The sequence below is a fragment of the Pungitius pungitius genome, chromosome 13 (assembly GCF_949316345.1).
Source record: "Pungitius pungitius chromosome 13, fPunPun2.1, whole genome shotgun sequence".
Taxonomy (NCBI): Eukaryota; Metazoa; Chordata; class Actinopteri; order Perciformes; family Gasterosteidae; genus Pungitius; species Pungitius pungitius.
Genome location: NC_084912.1, coordinates 6,561,110 through 6,578,110, shown reverse-complemented (window position 1 = coordinate 6,578,110; position 17,001 = coordinate 6,561,110). Strand labels below are relative to the sequence as shown.

Genomic DNA, 17,001 nt, shown 5'->3' with positions numbered 1-17,001 from the left:
ACTGGTACCGTATTTTTTTTCCTACAAACGTAGTTGGTCAAAAAAATAAGCTGCATATTACTTTTAGGATATATAGGTACTCAAATCTGAACCCAACCAAACATTATGAATAATGCCATTCAGCATGTGAGTGTGGGAAGGCAAAACAAGGAATTAAGGTGGAGTGCCTCTCTCTTCTAAAACCTCAATTTGGACCCACTACCGCCTTTGGGTCCAGCTAAGATCCCTGCTGACAAAAAATATGCCATTAGAAGCCCAATCTGTGATGGAATAAAAGAGAATGAAGGAAATACCTGCATATTGTTCAATTTCTCAAAGTAAAAGCTAAGCAGTGTTCAGACTGATCAAAAGATTTTATTTTATCAACTTCTGTATTGGAAATGAAGCATGTTTAGTGCTTCTTTGCCTTCATCCACTGAACAATACAGTTTAAGAGTAAAATGCTAATATCGTGTTTTCTTTTCTCCATGTCGCTTACAATGCATTCAATTAATTTCAAATTGCACGGGATGTGACTAAAACCTTGTGTCAGAACCACTGAATGCCTTCTAAATTCCCATCAGATTTGTCCTTGAATACTGCGCTTCCTGTTTATTCACCATTCGTACAAACCAGAAAGCATTTGGCTACAAAAAGAAAGAAGAAAAACAAACAGTTTGTAGCATATAAAACTAATTCATTTACTTTTCTGTGTTAGAAGTGAATCCCTTTTTTCTATTGAGCCCATTTCATTCATTTTATACCCATGATGGACTGACTTGATTGTTGAAACTTGCATCAGGGCAATACGACCAAAGCTCCGGAGTCAGGAGGATAAGCAAGCAGACGGACAGCAAACTAATGCACAAAGGTGGGGGGTTGGGGGGGGGGCCTCGCAGTTACTCGATGAAAGAAGCATCCCCTGAGTATGTTTTCGCCGGCAAAAGTACAAACAATCAATTTGGTGCACAGATAAGATGAGGACGGAGTCAGGCCTCCCTTCGACCGCACCATTTCTCCCGCTTGTCTTTTTTTTTTTGCTAAGTGCTCTACTTTGGAGGCGTCCTCACTGAGCCACAATCAGGCTGTTGTGCTCATATCCCTCCGCCCCCTCGCAGTGCGTCTTGATTTTTGCCCTCGTCGCTGTCGAGCCTTAAAGAAATTAATGCAAATTTGCAACAAATACTGTATTTCTTTTCTCTGCAGGTGTTTGCATCAGATCATTTCTAATGGATGCATGAATATGTTAATCTATATTAATGAAGTTGCAATTTATGTATTTGGCGCGTTGGACGCGTTGTGACACTCAAGTTTTCAGCTAATTTAAATACAAAAACAACTTTCAAAACAAATTGTGCTTTTCAAGTGTGTCTTTATCTCGACAATGGAAATAAAACAATATTATTTCTTGTGTTCTTTTCCTTTCATATCACAAGACATTTTAATTGAAAGTGATAACATTTTCTCAGTGTGTGTGAGATTTAGGATGTTAATTAGCTATTTGACTTTAGAAAAAACACAGTACTTGTCAAATTACTCAAATGACTCTTTGCTGTGCTCGGTTTTGTTTGATTTCTCTCAATGAAGTTGAGAATGCAATGAGTTTACACGTTAAATATGTTTCATTTTTGTTTGTTAAGAATTACAACTGACCAGGGTTCTGACCACACCTCTCACATCGATAGGCCAGATCTGATGTCTGGGATGTTGCTAGGATGTGTTCGCCGCTCATGGATGGGCATGATTTGGTAGACTTGACTCATCCAACTAGGTTTTCCCACCTCACGTTTTGCTATAACAATTATTATTAGCAAAATAACAAAAATAGTCAATTTTGGGGTAATTTATTCCACGACACAGGTACAATAAAAACATGTAAAGGCTTACCAGTAACCCAGTCTTGAATAAAAAAGATACCATTTGCACTCAAAAATATCCTTTGTGTATTTTTGTTGAGTCTGTAGGGAATCCATTGTGATTATCCATGGTTTCATGATTATGTCTCTACTATTGAGTGCTTTCATTTAGTCAGTTTTACATTCATTTTTCAATCTGATATTTTTTTTCATTACCTTCCTGCCAGTGGGATAGACAGATATTGTTTGAGATACTTTTTAGTTCACATTGACCCGAGCGTTCCATATCACTCTGCACTCAAAGTAACAGGTTAGATTTTGCGCGACCGTTAGTTCATTTCGTTTTAGTAGTACATTTTAGCTTTTAGCTCGGTGGCGATCGCCGAAAAACCCCCGGAAATCCCCCAAATGATCGAGCTTTCACAACCGGACAATTAAGGTGGACGTCATGAGCGATGTGAATGGATGAGATGGTGTTTACATGCACGTACGAGTGTGATACACAACGTCTGCTGGCTACAACCGCTTTGTGCTGAAAGGCAGCTATTTACTTACTATTCATAATTTCTCTGATAACCGTGTTATAAAAGCAATATGGTGCTTGGCATCGGGCCTAACAACGCCCTCCAACTCTTACATTATTGGACGATAAAGTACAGCCTCTCGTACCATATTGCTTTAATATGAATTGACTTTTACTCTGATTTTTCAAATCTTATAAGGCAACAAAAACCGAACCTAAGGCAGCAGTAACATTTGGGTAAAAGCCAGCTTATACTGTAGAAGCTCATTTTTGAAGACATGATTTAATTAGGCTTCACACATTTCAGTGAGTCGTCAGGCATTTTGATGTTGTCATTTGACTCAAGGGTTACTCCTTTGAGATGGCTCTATGAACTGATATGTTTACCCCATAGAGTACAATATACAAGGGCTTATGCTTATTCATTCGAATGTAAATGTGTAGCATTTCGGCGGAGACATCTTCCTTATTATAGTAAAGGTAAATAATAATGGATATCTTTCACAATGGTTCTCTGAGAATCAACCGTTAGCCGTGAAATTACAAAGAGCCTTCCATCGCTCACTCTTATCAACTTTGGGGGTCCCTTGGAAATTAATTTAGATCTTTCAGTTGGCCCCTGCGGCTATGTTCAAAAACAGTAGCAGATCTACATAGAAGTATCTGCATTTCTTACATTTCTGAAGATTTCTCCCACTTCCTGTTGTGCGTTAACCACGAGAATGGAAGGAATCAACAACGTGGAGGTGTGATTCTTTTATTAGTTGGCGTCCCTTTTTTCCCTCGGCTACCCAATTAAACAGAAATGTTTTTGACGGCGGCTGCCTTAATGATGCTTTACTGCGGGGGGGGGGGGGCAACAGGTTCCGTTTGGAGCGCGGTGTAAGAAAGCACTATGAAGCTGCACTGATGTGCTTTTGTTGATAGCCATAATATTACTGGACAGTACACAAGAGATGATTCATGGCTAAATTGCGAGCTGTGTAGAAAATCCTCTGCCCACCGACATGGTGTTGAGATGCCTCTCACGTCCCACTGAAGCACTCTAAAAATTTGAGCGCAAAAGAGTTGATACCTTTGCATGGCCAAACAGCGCTGACTGTGCCTTTAAGGATGTTTTTTTCCTGCGCGGGTAAAATGAAGCTGCATTAAAAGAAAAAAAAATGCTAAAGGTAAAGGAAATGCGCAGTCAATGAAAGAACCTGGAGAGCCTTTCTTTCAAAAGGAATAAAGAAAAAATAATCAAAGACAGAGAGATTGAAAGGATGACAAAAAAACCCCTGTGAATTCCACCAAAAAAGGAAGCAACGCAGGAAAAGAAAGCGATAAAATAGAACTTTGGGGTAAGAGGATGACTAAACCCAATTCTCTCCTCCTACTCAGAGGAGGAGAGCCAATCTGAAAAATGATTGGTTGACTTTCCCGGGGCAAAGCTCTCTTTGCTCACATCAATAAAACATAAACATGAATAAATGCACTGCTTTTGGCCTTCCAGGGTCCTTACTTAATTTCATGTATGCAAGCGAGCGATATTACGCATGGAAAATTGTATTTACCTAGAAGGCTGAAAATAATTCTGGAAGCCATTTTATGTTTTCTTGCTCCCAGTATTTACATAAATGCAGGGCTGCACCATAAAGTAAAGAATTTGCTTTTAATGCCTCTTCATTTTTCAGGTATTTATAGTTTAAAGGAACACTTTAACTCCAAAATGACTATTTGAATATAATTTATTAGCGTGTTATCTTGCATTTAAAGAGAAAACTTGCATAAATGAGAATGAGAGGTCTCAATGAATAAAATTAAATTGGTGAAAAACTACATTCAAATGTGGTTACAAACGTTACAACATGTTTAAGTATGATCCAATTCTCATTTATGCACGTCTCACCACTCAGTCATAATTCATAAAACTGTGTTATTTCAAAAACTTGAGATGCTGCGCAAACAGTGTCACGCTTGTCCAGGTAACTACTCGTCCATTCAAGTGCGAAGTGTTTGACATTGTCAGGTTTTAAGGAAGATATAAATGTTTAGGAGGCCGTGCATATGCGATGGGTAGATGACATTTGTAAAATACTCCATGAGTTTTTGAGTTTCTAGACTGACGTTCTGCTGTAATTCGGCTGTTGTAGCCGCATTCAGGTGTTGTGAGTTTTTAATTCAACTCATCAAAAATTTTCTTTTTGCAACTTTATAACTCAGTCTTCTTGAAGGATTCGAGGTATCACGCGGTGATATACAAACGATAATTGTGTGGGTAAAGTATTCCTCTAAGCCGCTCCACCGATGTGCCTCTTTTGCCGTCCCTCGGCATTTGCATGTAATTGCTGGCTATTGACTTTCGTCCCCAAATGCACAGCTATCAATGATGTTAAAGACATGGGAGCACGCATTCTCCAGCGATGTTCTCTCGATGTACCTACCTAGGGACAAATCAACCAAACAGTCATCTGCCTCACTGGTCTGTTGGTCCCGGAGGTAGATCTCCAGTGACCCATTCCAACGGGTCAGCTTTTTTCGTTAATGAGCCAACAGCACAAACGCGTTGACAGCGCTGGAGACGGAGCTGCTAATGACAGCTCGGGTGCTGAGAGGCTTTTGTCATCAAGCGTTGCCATTTCGGGCTATTTTTAGACTCCGTTTTTTTTTTAACGTCCTCAACTAAGTTCGCGAGTATTTGATTAAATTGGATCCGTGTGCGAGATGGTGCAAGTGATTGAAACCCATAAAACTGGGAACATTTATACGTTGTTCACTCAGTTCATTTGCAGTGCTGGATATTTAAATCCCTTTGGCTGGGGATGAAAAGCCTGTAGTTTGACACTGATGAAATCAATTCCAGATTCAATTTACCTTGTAGTATAAGTATATATATATATATATATATATATATATATATATATATATATAATGTCCCAGGACACAAAGTCATTGTTGTTAGCAAAAGAGAACCGAAGAGACAGGTGATCAACACTTTGGCAGAGTTTTTCCTCTTGTATCTGTTTTTCAAAGCAGGCAATTAGGCCTAACATCACAGACACTTAACTAAGTCTGTACGCCAAATTGATTCAGACTCCAGCGTTGGACCTTGCAGACATGGCGCATTTAGTTATGCAAATGCTTATCTCTCTGTGTGATTGGTTAATTAACCTGTAATGCAGATAGTCCCTGGCCGTGCACAGTGGCCGCTGATGGCTAAATTGTGGGTCAATTGGTTTCTTAACATTTCCAAAGCAGGCTTAGAGGCATGTCTTTGTTCCTCGGAGTCTCGCGTGACTTTTCTGGGTTTAATGACTCGTTCCGCGGGTCCCACGAGGTTAATGTGTTTAAACTCACTGTAATTGAGCCTTTGACATATCTTTCAGGCCTTTTATGAATTCGTCATATTATGCCATGTTCCTCTCTCCTTGATTGTTACTATCTACCATTCCTGTTTCCCCCTCCATGCTCTGCCCTAAACTCTCTACCGCATCCACCCCCCCCCCTTTCTATTCTGAGTTATGAGCGTCCCCATGGGAAGTCATTTATAATGCCATTGGAGTGACAATAATTCGTTTGCACACCATTTCACTCTGCCCTCTCTGTGCCGTGGCAGGCTTTTATGGGCCACATTTTTGTTTCCCCCAGAAACACATTGTCCAACCAACCTCAGAGAACACGCAAAAGCGTTTAGCCCACACTGCAACCGGACATCTTCCAATGAGTGACATAACATCTTTCTACAACATCTGAGGTCAATATTTGTTGGTAGTTTTGCAGCTACTATAATTTTGTAGGTAAGAGGAAACATACGGGTAAGGGGGGGCTCTGCAGTCAGTGACTGCATATGTTTTCATTCTTCAGTGAACAATAATGTTCAGCTTTTGCCGTTACGTAGGTATCATTCCACATGAGATGCGGACAAAATTCTTGACAGTTTCCATTTCTTTCTTCAGATTCTGTCAGCGTCAGACTGACATCTCCTTGCAACACGAGGATCACTTGTCACACCGGATAACATGCTGCATAGGGCTTATATTTATTAATAACGGGATTAAGCAGACATGTTGTATTCATTCCACACCATTAGGTGTAGACAGGTAATGAGGAACTCATTTTAGAGGCATATAATGAAGCATGTTTCGTATGTCTCTTATGTTGTAGGTGATCCTGATCTTGACTAAGCTGTATGATTTCAACCTGGGCGCCGTTACTGAGAGCTCACTCTGGAGGTAAGTTTGTTTTTAATCATTGCTGTTACTTCCCCCTTTATCGAAATACAAAGGTTACGGCATTATTGCGAGGATTTTATGAAAATGAAAAAGCACAGCCCTAAAAACAATAAGGATAATATATTCATAGAGAGTGCAGTGTAGTGTAAGTGTGATTTATAGTGTTCCCATTTGCTAGGATAAAAACAATCAAGTTACACTGGAAGCCAATATGAAGTTTATTTTAATAAAGCAATCGGAAGTAGTTCAGAATGAAGCATCCTCATCTTTGCCTCTTCAAGTCTGCTAAATAAATCTTTTTCTCTGTCCTGAACATTTTTGAAAGGCTATTTTTATAAACCGGAAGAGCTATCTGAAGGATTATTCTCCTCTGACCTAGAAACTTCCTGATGGAGATTTATGATTGATTGTCATCCATAACCTTTTGTTTCCTAGGCAATTGACATGCGATTGCAACTGTATAGCCATAGTGCTTCTGTTGAGCATGTATTGAGAGGTGAGCTACCGTGCCCTGTCGATCATAAATAAGAATGGAATTCATTAAGGATCATACCACAGAGGCCAATCCGGCGCCCTGATATGGCTTTTTTCTCACCTCTCCCATAGCCTGCAGAGAACTAATTTCATACTGAAATACATGTGTAAAAGGAACCATCAGTCTGCCAAGCAGAGAGTTCCAAATTAATATCTGTTTCACCAGAGGCGCCGCTAAGATTTACACCCGATTTGACACATTTTGAAATCCCATATTGTGTACAGGAGGTCTTCCATCATCAAGATGTCTGCTTAACAATAGCACCACCAGTAAATTAGAGTGTACCTCAGGGGTTGCACAAAAGCTCTTAGTGTGAGTATTAGAAAAACAGAGATTTGAATGTATTGAGAAGAAACGGGAGTAAATGATTCCTTTGATGACACAGCAAATGATTTATGACCACAGCTCGGGGGCCCTGAATGCAACGTGCAGAACATTGGGTGACTTGCAAAAACTTTCTAAACGCATTTCAAGTTTTTGTTTTACCCTCTCTGCAAAGTAAACGTCACAATGTAATAACATCATTTTAAAGGATTCATTCCACAGCCTCATCAAACACAGATATGCCAACTAAAAAAAGAGTCCTAAAACACAAATACAAATGAGTTTGAGGGGTAAGTCTTGTGAACAATGTCAACACACCACAAATAGGACGACTCAGATTAATGCACAGACAATGGTAGCAGACACCGGGTATCTATCCAATTATGCAGGGAAACGACATTAGGAGGCACTCAAGTAGAACCGGGAGTGTGGATTGGCGAGGTGGCGAGGATAAATATGAAGATTGGGATGAATAACACATCCACCCTTGTCATGGGGATGCATGGATTGTATACGCACCATCACCAAAAAAATAACTAATTTCACTTGGAAAAAAAGGCCATTTAATTAACACGGAACTAATTTCTTCTAATTCATTGTTCTCTTTTCAAACCTGTATTCGTCAGCTTTGTGTGCTAAATTGTCCCACTATAGAAACCGAAATACCACAATTACGCTTCCCCTGCCGAAAAGAAAAACGGAATAAAAGAGGATGAAACTAAATATTGAGTCAGTCGAAAACAGGGAGAACAATAGGCTTTAGTTTAGGATAGATTATGGAAAAGCAGTATAAAAAGGATTTCATCACTGATCCCTGAATTCCTTCCTCATTGTCTTTAATACACAAATATCCGTGAGCATGAATGGAAAGTAATGGGCTGGGAGACAACAATGTGGTCAACACTCAGCAGGTTTTTATATTCAAGGACAATGCTTGTGTTCAATGTCTTTGTCTTTTCATTACAATTTGCATTTAACACAAACGCCACTCGCCGGCCACGTTATTAGGTACACATTGCTGGTACCTGGCCGGACCCCCTTTTGCCTTAAGAATTGACTTGAATCCACATTGCATTGATCCAACAAGGTGCTGAAAACCTTCCTCGGACATCAAGTACAGTAAAGTTATTTTCTAAAAACCCAGGCTGCGTTGATGTTGGCATTGTGACATGGTGTGTTTTTCCTGCTGGAAGTAGCCGTTACAAGACGGCTACACTGTGGTACTCATGTGATCCACATGGTCAGTAATAATACTCAGCCAGGCTGCGGTGATTAAAAGACGCAAGTAACCAACCACACCGTAACACCACCCCCCAGCAGCCTGCAGGAGGGATTCCTGTCTTTCATGCAAAACCCCGACCGTCTGACTGTCCCTGGAATTGAGACTCATCAGACCAGGCACATTTTTATTCAAATGTTCTATTGGTCTTTTTTTTTTTTTTTTTTTAAAGCAATTGTAACCTCAGGGTTCCTGCTGTTTGCTGACAAGGAGTGGCATCTGCTGTGGTTTTGTGCTGCTGTGACCCATCTGCTTCAAGGTTCAACTGCTGTGCATTCAAACATGCTCTTCTCTCTACGCCTGTTGTGACAAGTGGTTATTTGAGTTTCTGTTTCCTTGTCATCAGCTCATAGCAGTCAGCCTATGTCCTCTGAACTCATCAGCAAGGCGTTTTTGGGCCAGAAAACGGCAGCTCAGAGGATTTTGTTTTTGTCTTTTTTTAGGACCAATCTCTTTGAACCCTCGAGACGGTTCTGTGTGAAATTCACTGATTATTCACCATATTCTGAAGCCTGATGATGAGATGATAGTCAGATCATTTAAATAATCAGTTTTAAAGCTGGGTTTGAACGCCATCAGATAGTCTTGACCAGCTGATAGTTGCTTTAATAAGCAGTTGAACATTTGTACTTAATTAAGTGCCAGGTGAGTCCATTATTGTTGACCATTTTCTAAAGCATACCTGAGGTCCATTAAGTGATTTCCTACCTTGCAGGCAGGCAGTGGCTCATTACATTTCCACTCAGCACTTGTTGACACATGTGAAGTGGATATTTAGCATGATGTGTTGCTGAATGCTATTGTTGCTGGTGGTAAGGAATGCCATTTGAAAATGTCAACATGTTTAGTACAGAAGGCAAATAAACTCAATAACGTATCCATATTCCTTGCGGGTTGTCCAAAAAATGATTGCAACACTGTCAGCTTCCAGAGTTTCCCAATTACTTAAACATGCCTACGGTGCGCTGATATTGGATTGAAACACTGTTATGTAAACATTCAGTGATGTAATCTGCCCCATTGAAGGGATTCATTCATAATTCAAATAATATTTTGAATTGGTTTAGTAATTTCAAACCAGCATTGTAAAATCGATTAGTTAGTTTTCATTAGTCTTTTACTTCCAGGACAGGACTTCACTTTTATATCTTGATTTTTTTAATATGTTACAGCAAATGCACAAAAATTCCTAGAAACCTTCTTTTTAGATGTGGTTACTTGTGATGTGAAAATGATTGACTCTTTTTGATATTATAAAAACTATAAAACAGCTTGTGAAAGTAGAGGTATATTTGGATGCATATTGGTGATGTACTAGTTAAGTTTAGCTTGTCTACATTTTCTTTTTCTGGAAATACTTTATTAATGAAATAACATATTAGCACATTTGTTTGTAATCTTATATATAACCAGAAAGCTTTGGGAGACAGTTTAGCTACCTGCCTCGAAAAAAAGTTTTGCATAGAAACAAAAGGGCCACAAACTTGTCAAAACACTTCACTCTTGAAAAACTGTTATTCATTTAATCAATTTGATTTCTGTTAAATAGGATTTCGGCAACGGCAAATGTCTACTCTGAAGCTCTGTTTTTATTATCCTGTGTTGAAATTGAAAAGAAGGGTTTTATAAAGAGCAGACTTTCCATTAGTCAGTGTGTTTTCCTGTATTATATTTTCTCATTTAATCCCTTTTGAGCACTTACAGTAGAATACTAGTGGAGTAATGACAGCACCCTTTTTCAGCATGGCACCTTCAGCGGGATTTCAGAAACGCTTCTTTATCCGTGCATGAAAAACAAAAATGTTACATTGGCATGAAGCCAGACAAGTTGAATTTCTTTCCATGAAGGAAAACAACGTCTGAGAGGTAAAAGAAAATAAAAAATCCATCTAAAAACATTTGGTGTGCCATGAAGACGCAGGCATCGCATAGCAACTGATTACACCCCTAACATTCAAACATGCAATGTGTCGTTCCCGTTTACCTCCAGATCCTCTGATTATGGAAGCACCTACTCCAAACTCAACGACAAAGTCGGCTCAAGGACGGTTTTGAGCTACCTGTACGTCTGCCCAACCAACAAACAGAAGGTCAGCATTTCCTTGTTGATTTCATCACTTTGATCCCTCACAAGGTCACTCCTGACATCAAATTACATTATTATTTTCTGTTCCGCCAAATGACAGTATCTCTGTCTTTCTCTCCCTCTCTCTTAATGTCGTATCCCTTCTCTCGTCCTCTGTACTTTAGATAATGATGCTCAGCGACCCAGAGGTAGAGAGCGCTGTTCTCATCAGTTCGGATGAAGGAGCAAGCTTTGAGAAGCATCCCATTAACTTCAATATCCTCAGCCTGCTTTTCCATCCTGCACAGGAGAACTGGATACTGGCTTACAGTCATGACAGCAAGGTAGCCCCCGAGTGAGCGCCCAATGAAAACATGCCGTTGGTTTTGTCTTTTATTCTGGGTGTGGGAGTCTTTTGTGACGATGCCTGTACTGGTTATCAACAATACATTCTTTCTAAAGCACGTGTGTTGAAGATCGGGCTTGATTTTTATCTTTGCAGCTGTACAGTTCAATGGACTTTGGGAAGAAGTGGCAGCTCATTCATGACAACGTGATGCCAGGCCGATTCTACTGGTATGCTCATTTGGATCCTATTCCTGCATGGTGATGAATTAGAATTTGCATAATCATAGTGTCGATGGCCGTGGGCTGCCTGAAGGATCCACGGACCTCTCGTCGGAAAAAAAAAAACGACCCTCGTGGCAGCCAAGCGTAAACTGTTACGTCCTCGTCAGGTAGATCTGAAGGGAAATTGTTCCCCTTTTTCCTTGAGCACAAACACAACACGCTGTTTTTGTTGTCGCTGTCATTTAGTAATCCAGACTGCTCGAGCACAAGGCAGTGAATATCGATGTAAGCCCGTTTATCCCTGTTCGTCATGGCACGTGTGTCAAACCCGAGAGTGTTTTTTTTCCTGCCGTGAGAGAAAGGACATTGGTTGGAGGACATCGTCTCCACATGCGTGAACAGCAAGGCGTCGGATAAATAAGAGCAGCGCGGCGCTGTGCAGCGACACTGGCGGCGGCGCGTTATTTGTCCTCCTCAAAAAAACCATTTCTCCATGCACATTTTGTGAGATACTTATTTTTCAAAATGTTTTTTCGCTGTCACCTGCAATATCATGACGCTCGTTTGCTGTGCTTGATATTTCTGGGAATAGCTGGTGTCTGTTGTTGTGGAGATTGATTGCAGCTGGTGGTGAAGAAACTCCGCCGACTGATTTACAGGAGATAAAAAACATTCACAGAGCAGCGGTGTCCATCTACGGCCTCTCCCTCTTTTCTTTTTTTTAAATCTCATTTTCTTCTTCCTCCCCCCCGTCTCAACTTCCTTCTGCTCCTCTCTATCCTTCTCCTCCTCCTCCTCCTCCTCCTCCCTCGCGCTCCTTCAAGGGCGGTAATGGGGCTGGACAGAGAATCCGATGTGGTCCACATCGAGACGCGCACCGCGAAAGGCCGTGAGTGCTGCACTCCACACAACACCCGGAGGACCCCCCCTCCTCCCCCTCCTCCTCCCCCTCGTTTAGAGCGAGGTCACGGGGAAGATGAGACCCCTTCTGTTGTACGGATTGGTCCCTCAAGTCTAGTAAAGCACAATAGGTGTCTTCTGACAAAAACGGGGAGTTTTAGTGGGTTGATAGATGTTTCTTTTCGTTAATCTATCCCCTGCGTCTCATAGACAAACCTCGACCCCCCCCCTTTCTAAACAGCATGGTGTATTCTGTCAAACCAATTATAGGGGTTTCCTGCTTTGGAAAGATCCTCATGGTCACTCCTGTGGGGAGAAAATACGCTTCTGAATTATTGTTTTGGAAGTGTGACACAATGCAGCTACTGTACATTGTCTGGAATCTGAGCCCATGCTGGAGTGCAAAAGATGGAGCACCATAGCAGAATGTTATCTTGTAACTAAGCGCGTTGCAAAGCACAGTTTGCCGATGTAAATGGTTGTAATTCACTCCTGATGGACTCTCTCCAGGTGCCCAGTACGTGAAGTGCCGAGCCCAACGGTGCACAGAAGGCAACAGGCTGTACCTCTTCCCTGGGCACGTAGACACCAACTCGCTGGTGGTGCAGGATGAATACGTTTTCACACAGGTTCGGGTGGTAATAGATTACTTCTCCTATCTACCTCTTTTCATTCTGTCTGTGTGAAGTTTGATTTTTTTTTTCTTTTTCTTTTTCCTCAGCCAGTTCATTGTTCTCCATCAAACCCATATAATGGCTTTCCCCAACACACCTGTTCCCTACTTACCCAATGTGTGGTTTGTGATTATGTTTTTGTCCCGTTGGTGTGAAAGCGCGGCGCTCACTGTTTGAGTCTCTGCACACAAACACGCTGCGAGCCGGAAATATGTGTTTTCAAACTGAGATTACTGGAATAGATAGATAGGTTGGTGTCCTTATTACCATTCACTCTGACTTTGACTCCAATTAGACACCGGCAGTCAGGGTCATTATTAGAAATGTAATTTTCAAATACCCTTTGCTGTCATTCGTTTTTTTTACCCACAGCTCAGTCGTTTTCTCTCTGCTCCTCAGCCTGGAGGGAAAAATCTAATCATATAGTTTTTTAGGACTTGGTGAGGATGCTAAATCACTCCGCAATCTTCCATTTGAATAAAACCCCCCCTAAATGTTTACCGTTTATATTTTATATATTTATACATCCACAGATTTCCTTTATTTTTGAAAATATGATGCGATGTCGCTGCAGCAATACTTTAGCAGTGACCCAGTTCCATTTTGAACACAGTTAATCCACAGACTCGATTGAAATGGCTGTGATGAAAAAAAATATATATATATATATATCACAGCATGATTCAGAAATGGTGATTCAATAAAATGCCCAAATTGCATTTAGCCCGAGATGAGATTGACCGTTGAGGCAGAGGCAGACGCGAGGAAGATGTCTGTTGAAAATAACTGGACACAGAAGTGCCTGCGCGGCGCTGCGGTGGCACAGATGACTTTCTTGTGACTTTCATTGCTCTGGGCAGTTGGATTTAACTTGACAAAGAGTAATGAGGTTATCGATCGGGCTACAACGAAATAAGCAGTCTTCAACACCTCCAAAGTCTCTTGGGAGAGAAGGAACAGCCAAGTGCAACATCCTCAAAAATGTGGCCTGGGAAAATGCAGCTCATTGATTTTCGATAGATTATTCCATTAGAGCCCTAATGTAGTGTGTTGGGGGACAAACGCAATCCTTCTAGTTGATTAGAAAATAAGCAATCAGGTAGTGGTACTCGGCCTGTTAGTGGATGGGAAAGTGCATTAAGATCTTCATGACACCCTGTAGATAAGGCCAACACAATTTTCAGTGCCTCTTAGGCTTAGACTAATTGAGTTAATGATGATCATTTCTGTGGTCCTTGCCATTTTAGTTTAGATTTTTACAACGTCGAGTAAATGTTTTATCAAGTCGGTCATGTGTTGCAAAAATATTACACCACCTTCCGGAGATGCTTTGGCTCCATGTTCACATTTCACATTTGGGATGTGACTGTGGGATGTCTTGTGTAAACCCTCCCGTCCCGCTTTTTTTCATTATGCAGACAGTCTGCAATGGGAGGAAAACTCATGGCATCAACCAAAATGCAAATAAAGGAGTTGTTGACCCTGGAAATCGAGAAAATACAAAAGCGTGAGGGGAAGCAAAACTAAAATATGCAGTCTATTTAAAGAATGACAAAGCTTTCTTGACTTTATTGCAAAGGTAACCAAGTCAGGAAGAGCCAGCTACTTCGTCTCCTACATGAGAGAATCCTTCAAGCGGATGAAATTACCTAAATATTGTCTACCAAAGGTAAGCTACAAAGACACCAAATTGGATGATTAAAAAAAATGTGTTTTTGTTTTTCTACAGTTGCACAATTGTCATTTTATGAAGAAGAGTCACGCTTTACTAAAACCCTCTTCCTCCATGCAGGACATGCACATCATCAGCACGGATGAGAAGCAGGTGTTTGCTGCGGTGCAGGAGTGGAATCAGAATAACACGTACAGCCTGTATATCTCAGACTCCCCCGGGGTTTACTTCACCCTTTCATTAGAGAACCTGAGAACCAGCAGAGGACCCGGCGGAAACCTACTGGTTGACTTTTACAAGGTGAGTAGCACCGCTCAACCTAATTCAGTTCATTCAAGTATGCCAGCTACTACCCATTGTTTTCATTGTAAAAGTTATTCATGTTTTCATTCATTGATCAGTCACTTTACCTATGAAATGTTGTATTGCATTTTAATCATCAGATCACAGGGTTACGTTTTCAAGTAGTCTTTTGTTCACTGATCAGCAATATACAATTCAAACATTGTGATTTTAACACAGAAAATATGAAAAAACAGCCTATTCTCCCATTAACAACTATTGTTTCTTAAGCACAATTTTAAGATATTTTACTCAAGCTTTTCTATTTTTTGCTGCTATACCTCACTACTTTTGAGATGTATTAAGTGTGATCTTCATTTATTTTAGAATTAAAGTCACAAGTTTCTTTTCAGTTCAAGATTTGCTTTAAAACACATCTCATCAGTCAAAATGGCGCATCGTTACTGATCAAACTACAAAACACTGCGAGATTTTAGTACTGCTCACATGTTAAAGCATAAATAATAATGAACGTATAACCAATCATAACAGTGCCAAGTGCATTTCCGTGTAAAGAACTACTTTTGATAGGTCTTGCATTCAGTGGATGCTACTTCAGTCCTTTTCACAGTTTTGAAAGGACTTGTACTTGTATGTTCACACTGTGATATTGCTTGCCTATGCAGAGGGTCTGAATACCTTTTTCCTCCACTGCTCAAACAACACGTTGAGTACCATTGATTCATTTCTGCTCATCAACAACCCAGCCTTCCTATTCCAATCCTTTTACCTCTTAAGTATTATGGATACGATTGTTAACCTCCTGAAAGTATTTTTAGATGTTACTCAGAATCATTGCTGTTTTCCTTTGTAGGTTGAAGGGATAAATGGCATGTATCTCGCCAACAAACTGCTGGACAGTCATGTCAAGACTTTTATCACATACGACAAGGGACAAACATGGGCCATGTTGCCAGCTCCTGCCACCGATGTGGCTGGAAATAACCTCCACTGCATTCTGGTAAGCCGAAGCCTTTGGGTAAGAGTGCATTCATGCTTTTACCCATGCAAAATGAAACGCGTGACATGTATCATTCATCAAATGTTTCAACCTCATCAGCTGCGCTGAGGAAGTTCTTTGATTCAGAGCCACATTTGCAACGGGCGAGGCGCCAGCTTCCACACGAGCCTCCTAAATGGCAGATGAGATGCTCGGCTGGTATATTCTTATTAGCCGCGTGAAGCATATATCGTGTCATCGTGTGTACTTTCAGGGGTCCAGCCTTTCCATTAACCTCTGGGATTTCAATTTACTACCTGTAGACACATTGGACTAATGAATGTTAGATTACACTGAATTACGTTATATGGCCGTGCTGTTGGATATTAATCTCATCCAGTCAGTATGTTTTTCAGTCTTTTTTCTTTTAGTGTATAATGTTCAGTTAATAGCAGGTAAGGGTATTTATCTTTGCTTTATATTGGAGCATTATGCCCCTGTCTGCTTTCTGACCTCCCTAAAACCTCTGCTGTTTGAAAAAAAAAAAAAAATACTTTGATGTGTTTCGGTGTGCTTTAGTCTGAGAGATGAGTGAAATGATTTGAATCCATTTTGCAAGTTTTATCAGTGCATCTTGGGGAATTTTAATTACATGCCTTGTTTGCTTTAGAATGAAACAATTCAAATGCCCTTTTGTGTCCTCTCAGCCTTTTTTCCCAGGCAGAGAATGTGAAAGGAACAAAGTATCTTTGTTGTATGAATGGCATCTGAGAATGTTCGCACTTTTCTCTCAACGGGAAGCGTAATTTGGAGGCAAAGCTAATTATAATTGCTTTTGTGGAGATCTGTCTGATACATATTGTCTCAACTTGTGCTCCATTGGAACCCGTTTTGTTGACAGCCATTTTGTTCGCTGCATCTTCATCTGGAGATGTCGGAGAATCCCTACACGTCTGGACCCATCACCAGCAAAAAGTCTGTGCCAGGCATCATCGTGGCTACAGGTAGAGTTACCCACAGAAAAATGCTTTCATTTATAAATCACGTTAGAGGTATCCCTAGTCTCTCAGCTAAATGCATACTAACGGTGAAACCACATTAAGACAAAATGAAATGAAAACCTCGTAT

General features: G+C 40.6%; 1 protein-coding gene across 2 annotated transcripts in view; it reads left to right on the top strand.

The window, feature by feature from the left end:
- sorcs3b (sortilin related VPS10 domain containing receptor 3b) overlaps positions 1-17,001 on the top strand; it is a 69,915-nt gene that overhangs the window by 40,414 nt on the left and 12,500 nt on the right. For both annotated transcript variants that reach the window (XM_062566733.1, XM_037465930.2), the window contains exons 2-11: positions 6,505-6,572; positions 10,701-10,800; positions 10,961-11,119; positions 11,278-11,351; positions 12,170-12,234; positions 12,756-12,874; positions 14,499-14,588; positions 14,712-14,891; positions 15,748-15,894; positions 16,775-16,877. In XM_062566733.1, coding sequence (XP_062422717.1) covers positions 10,964-11,119; positions 11,278-11,351; positions 12,170-12,234; positions 12,756-12,874; positions 14,499-14,588; positions 14,712-14,891; positions 15,748-15,894; positions 16,775-16,877 — 934 coding nt within the window. In that variant the 5' untranslated portion in view covers positions 6,505-6,572; positions 10,701-10,800; positions 10,961-10,963. The remainder of the gene's footprint in view (positions 1-6,504; positions 6,573-10,700; positions 10,801-10,960; positions 11,120-11,277; positions 11,352-12,169; positions 12,235-12,755; positions 12,875-14,498; positions 14,589-14,711; positions 14,892-15,747; positions 15,895-16,774; positions 16,878-17,001) is intronic.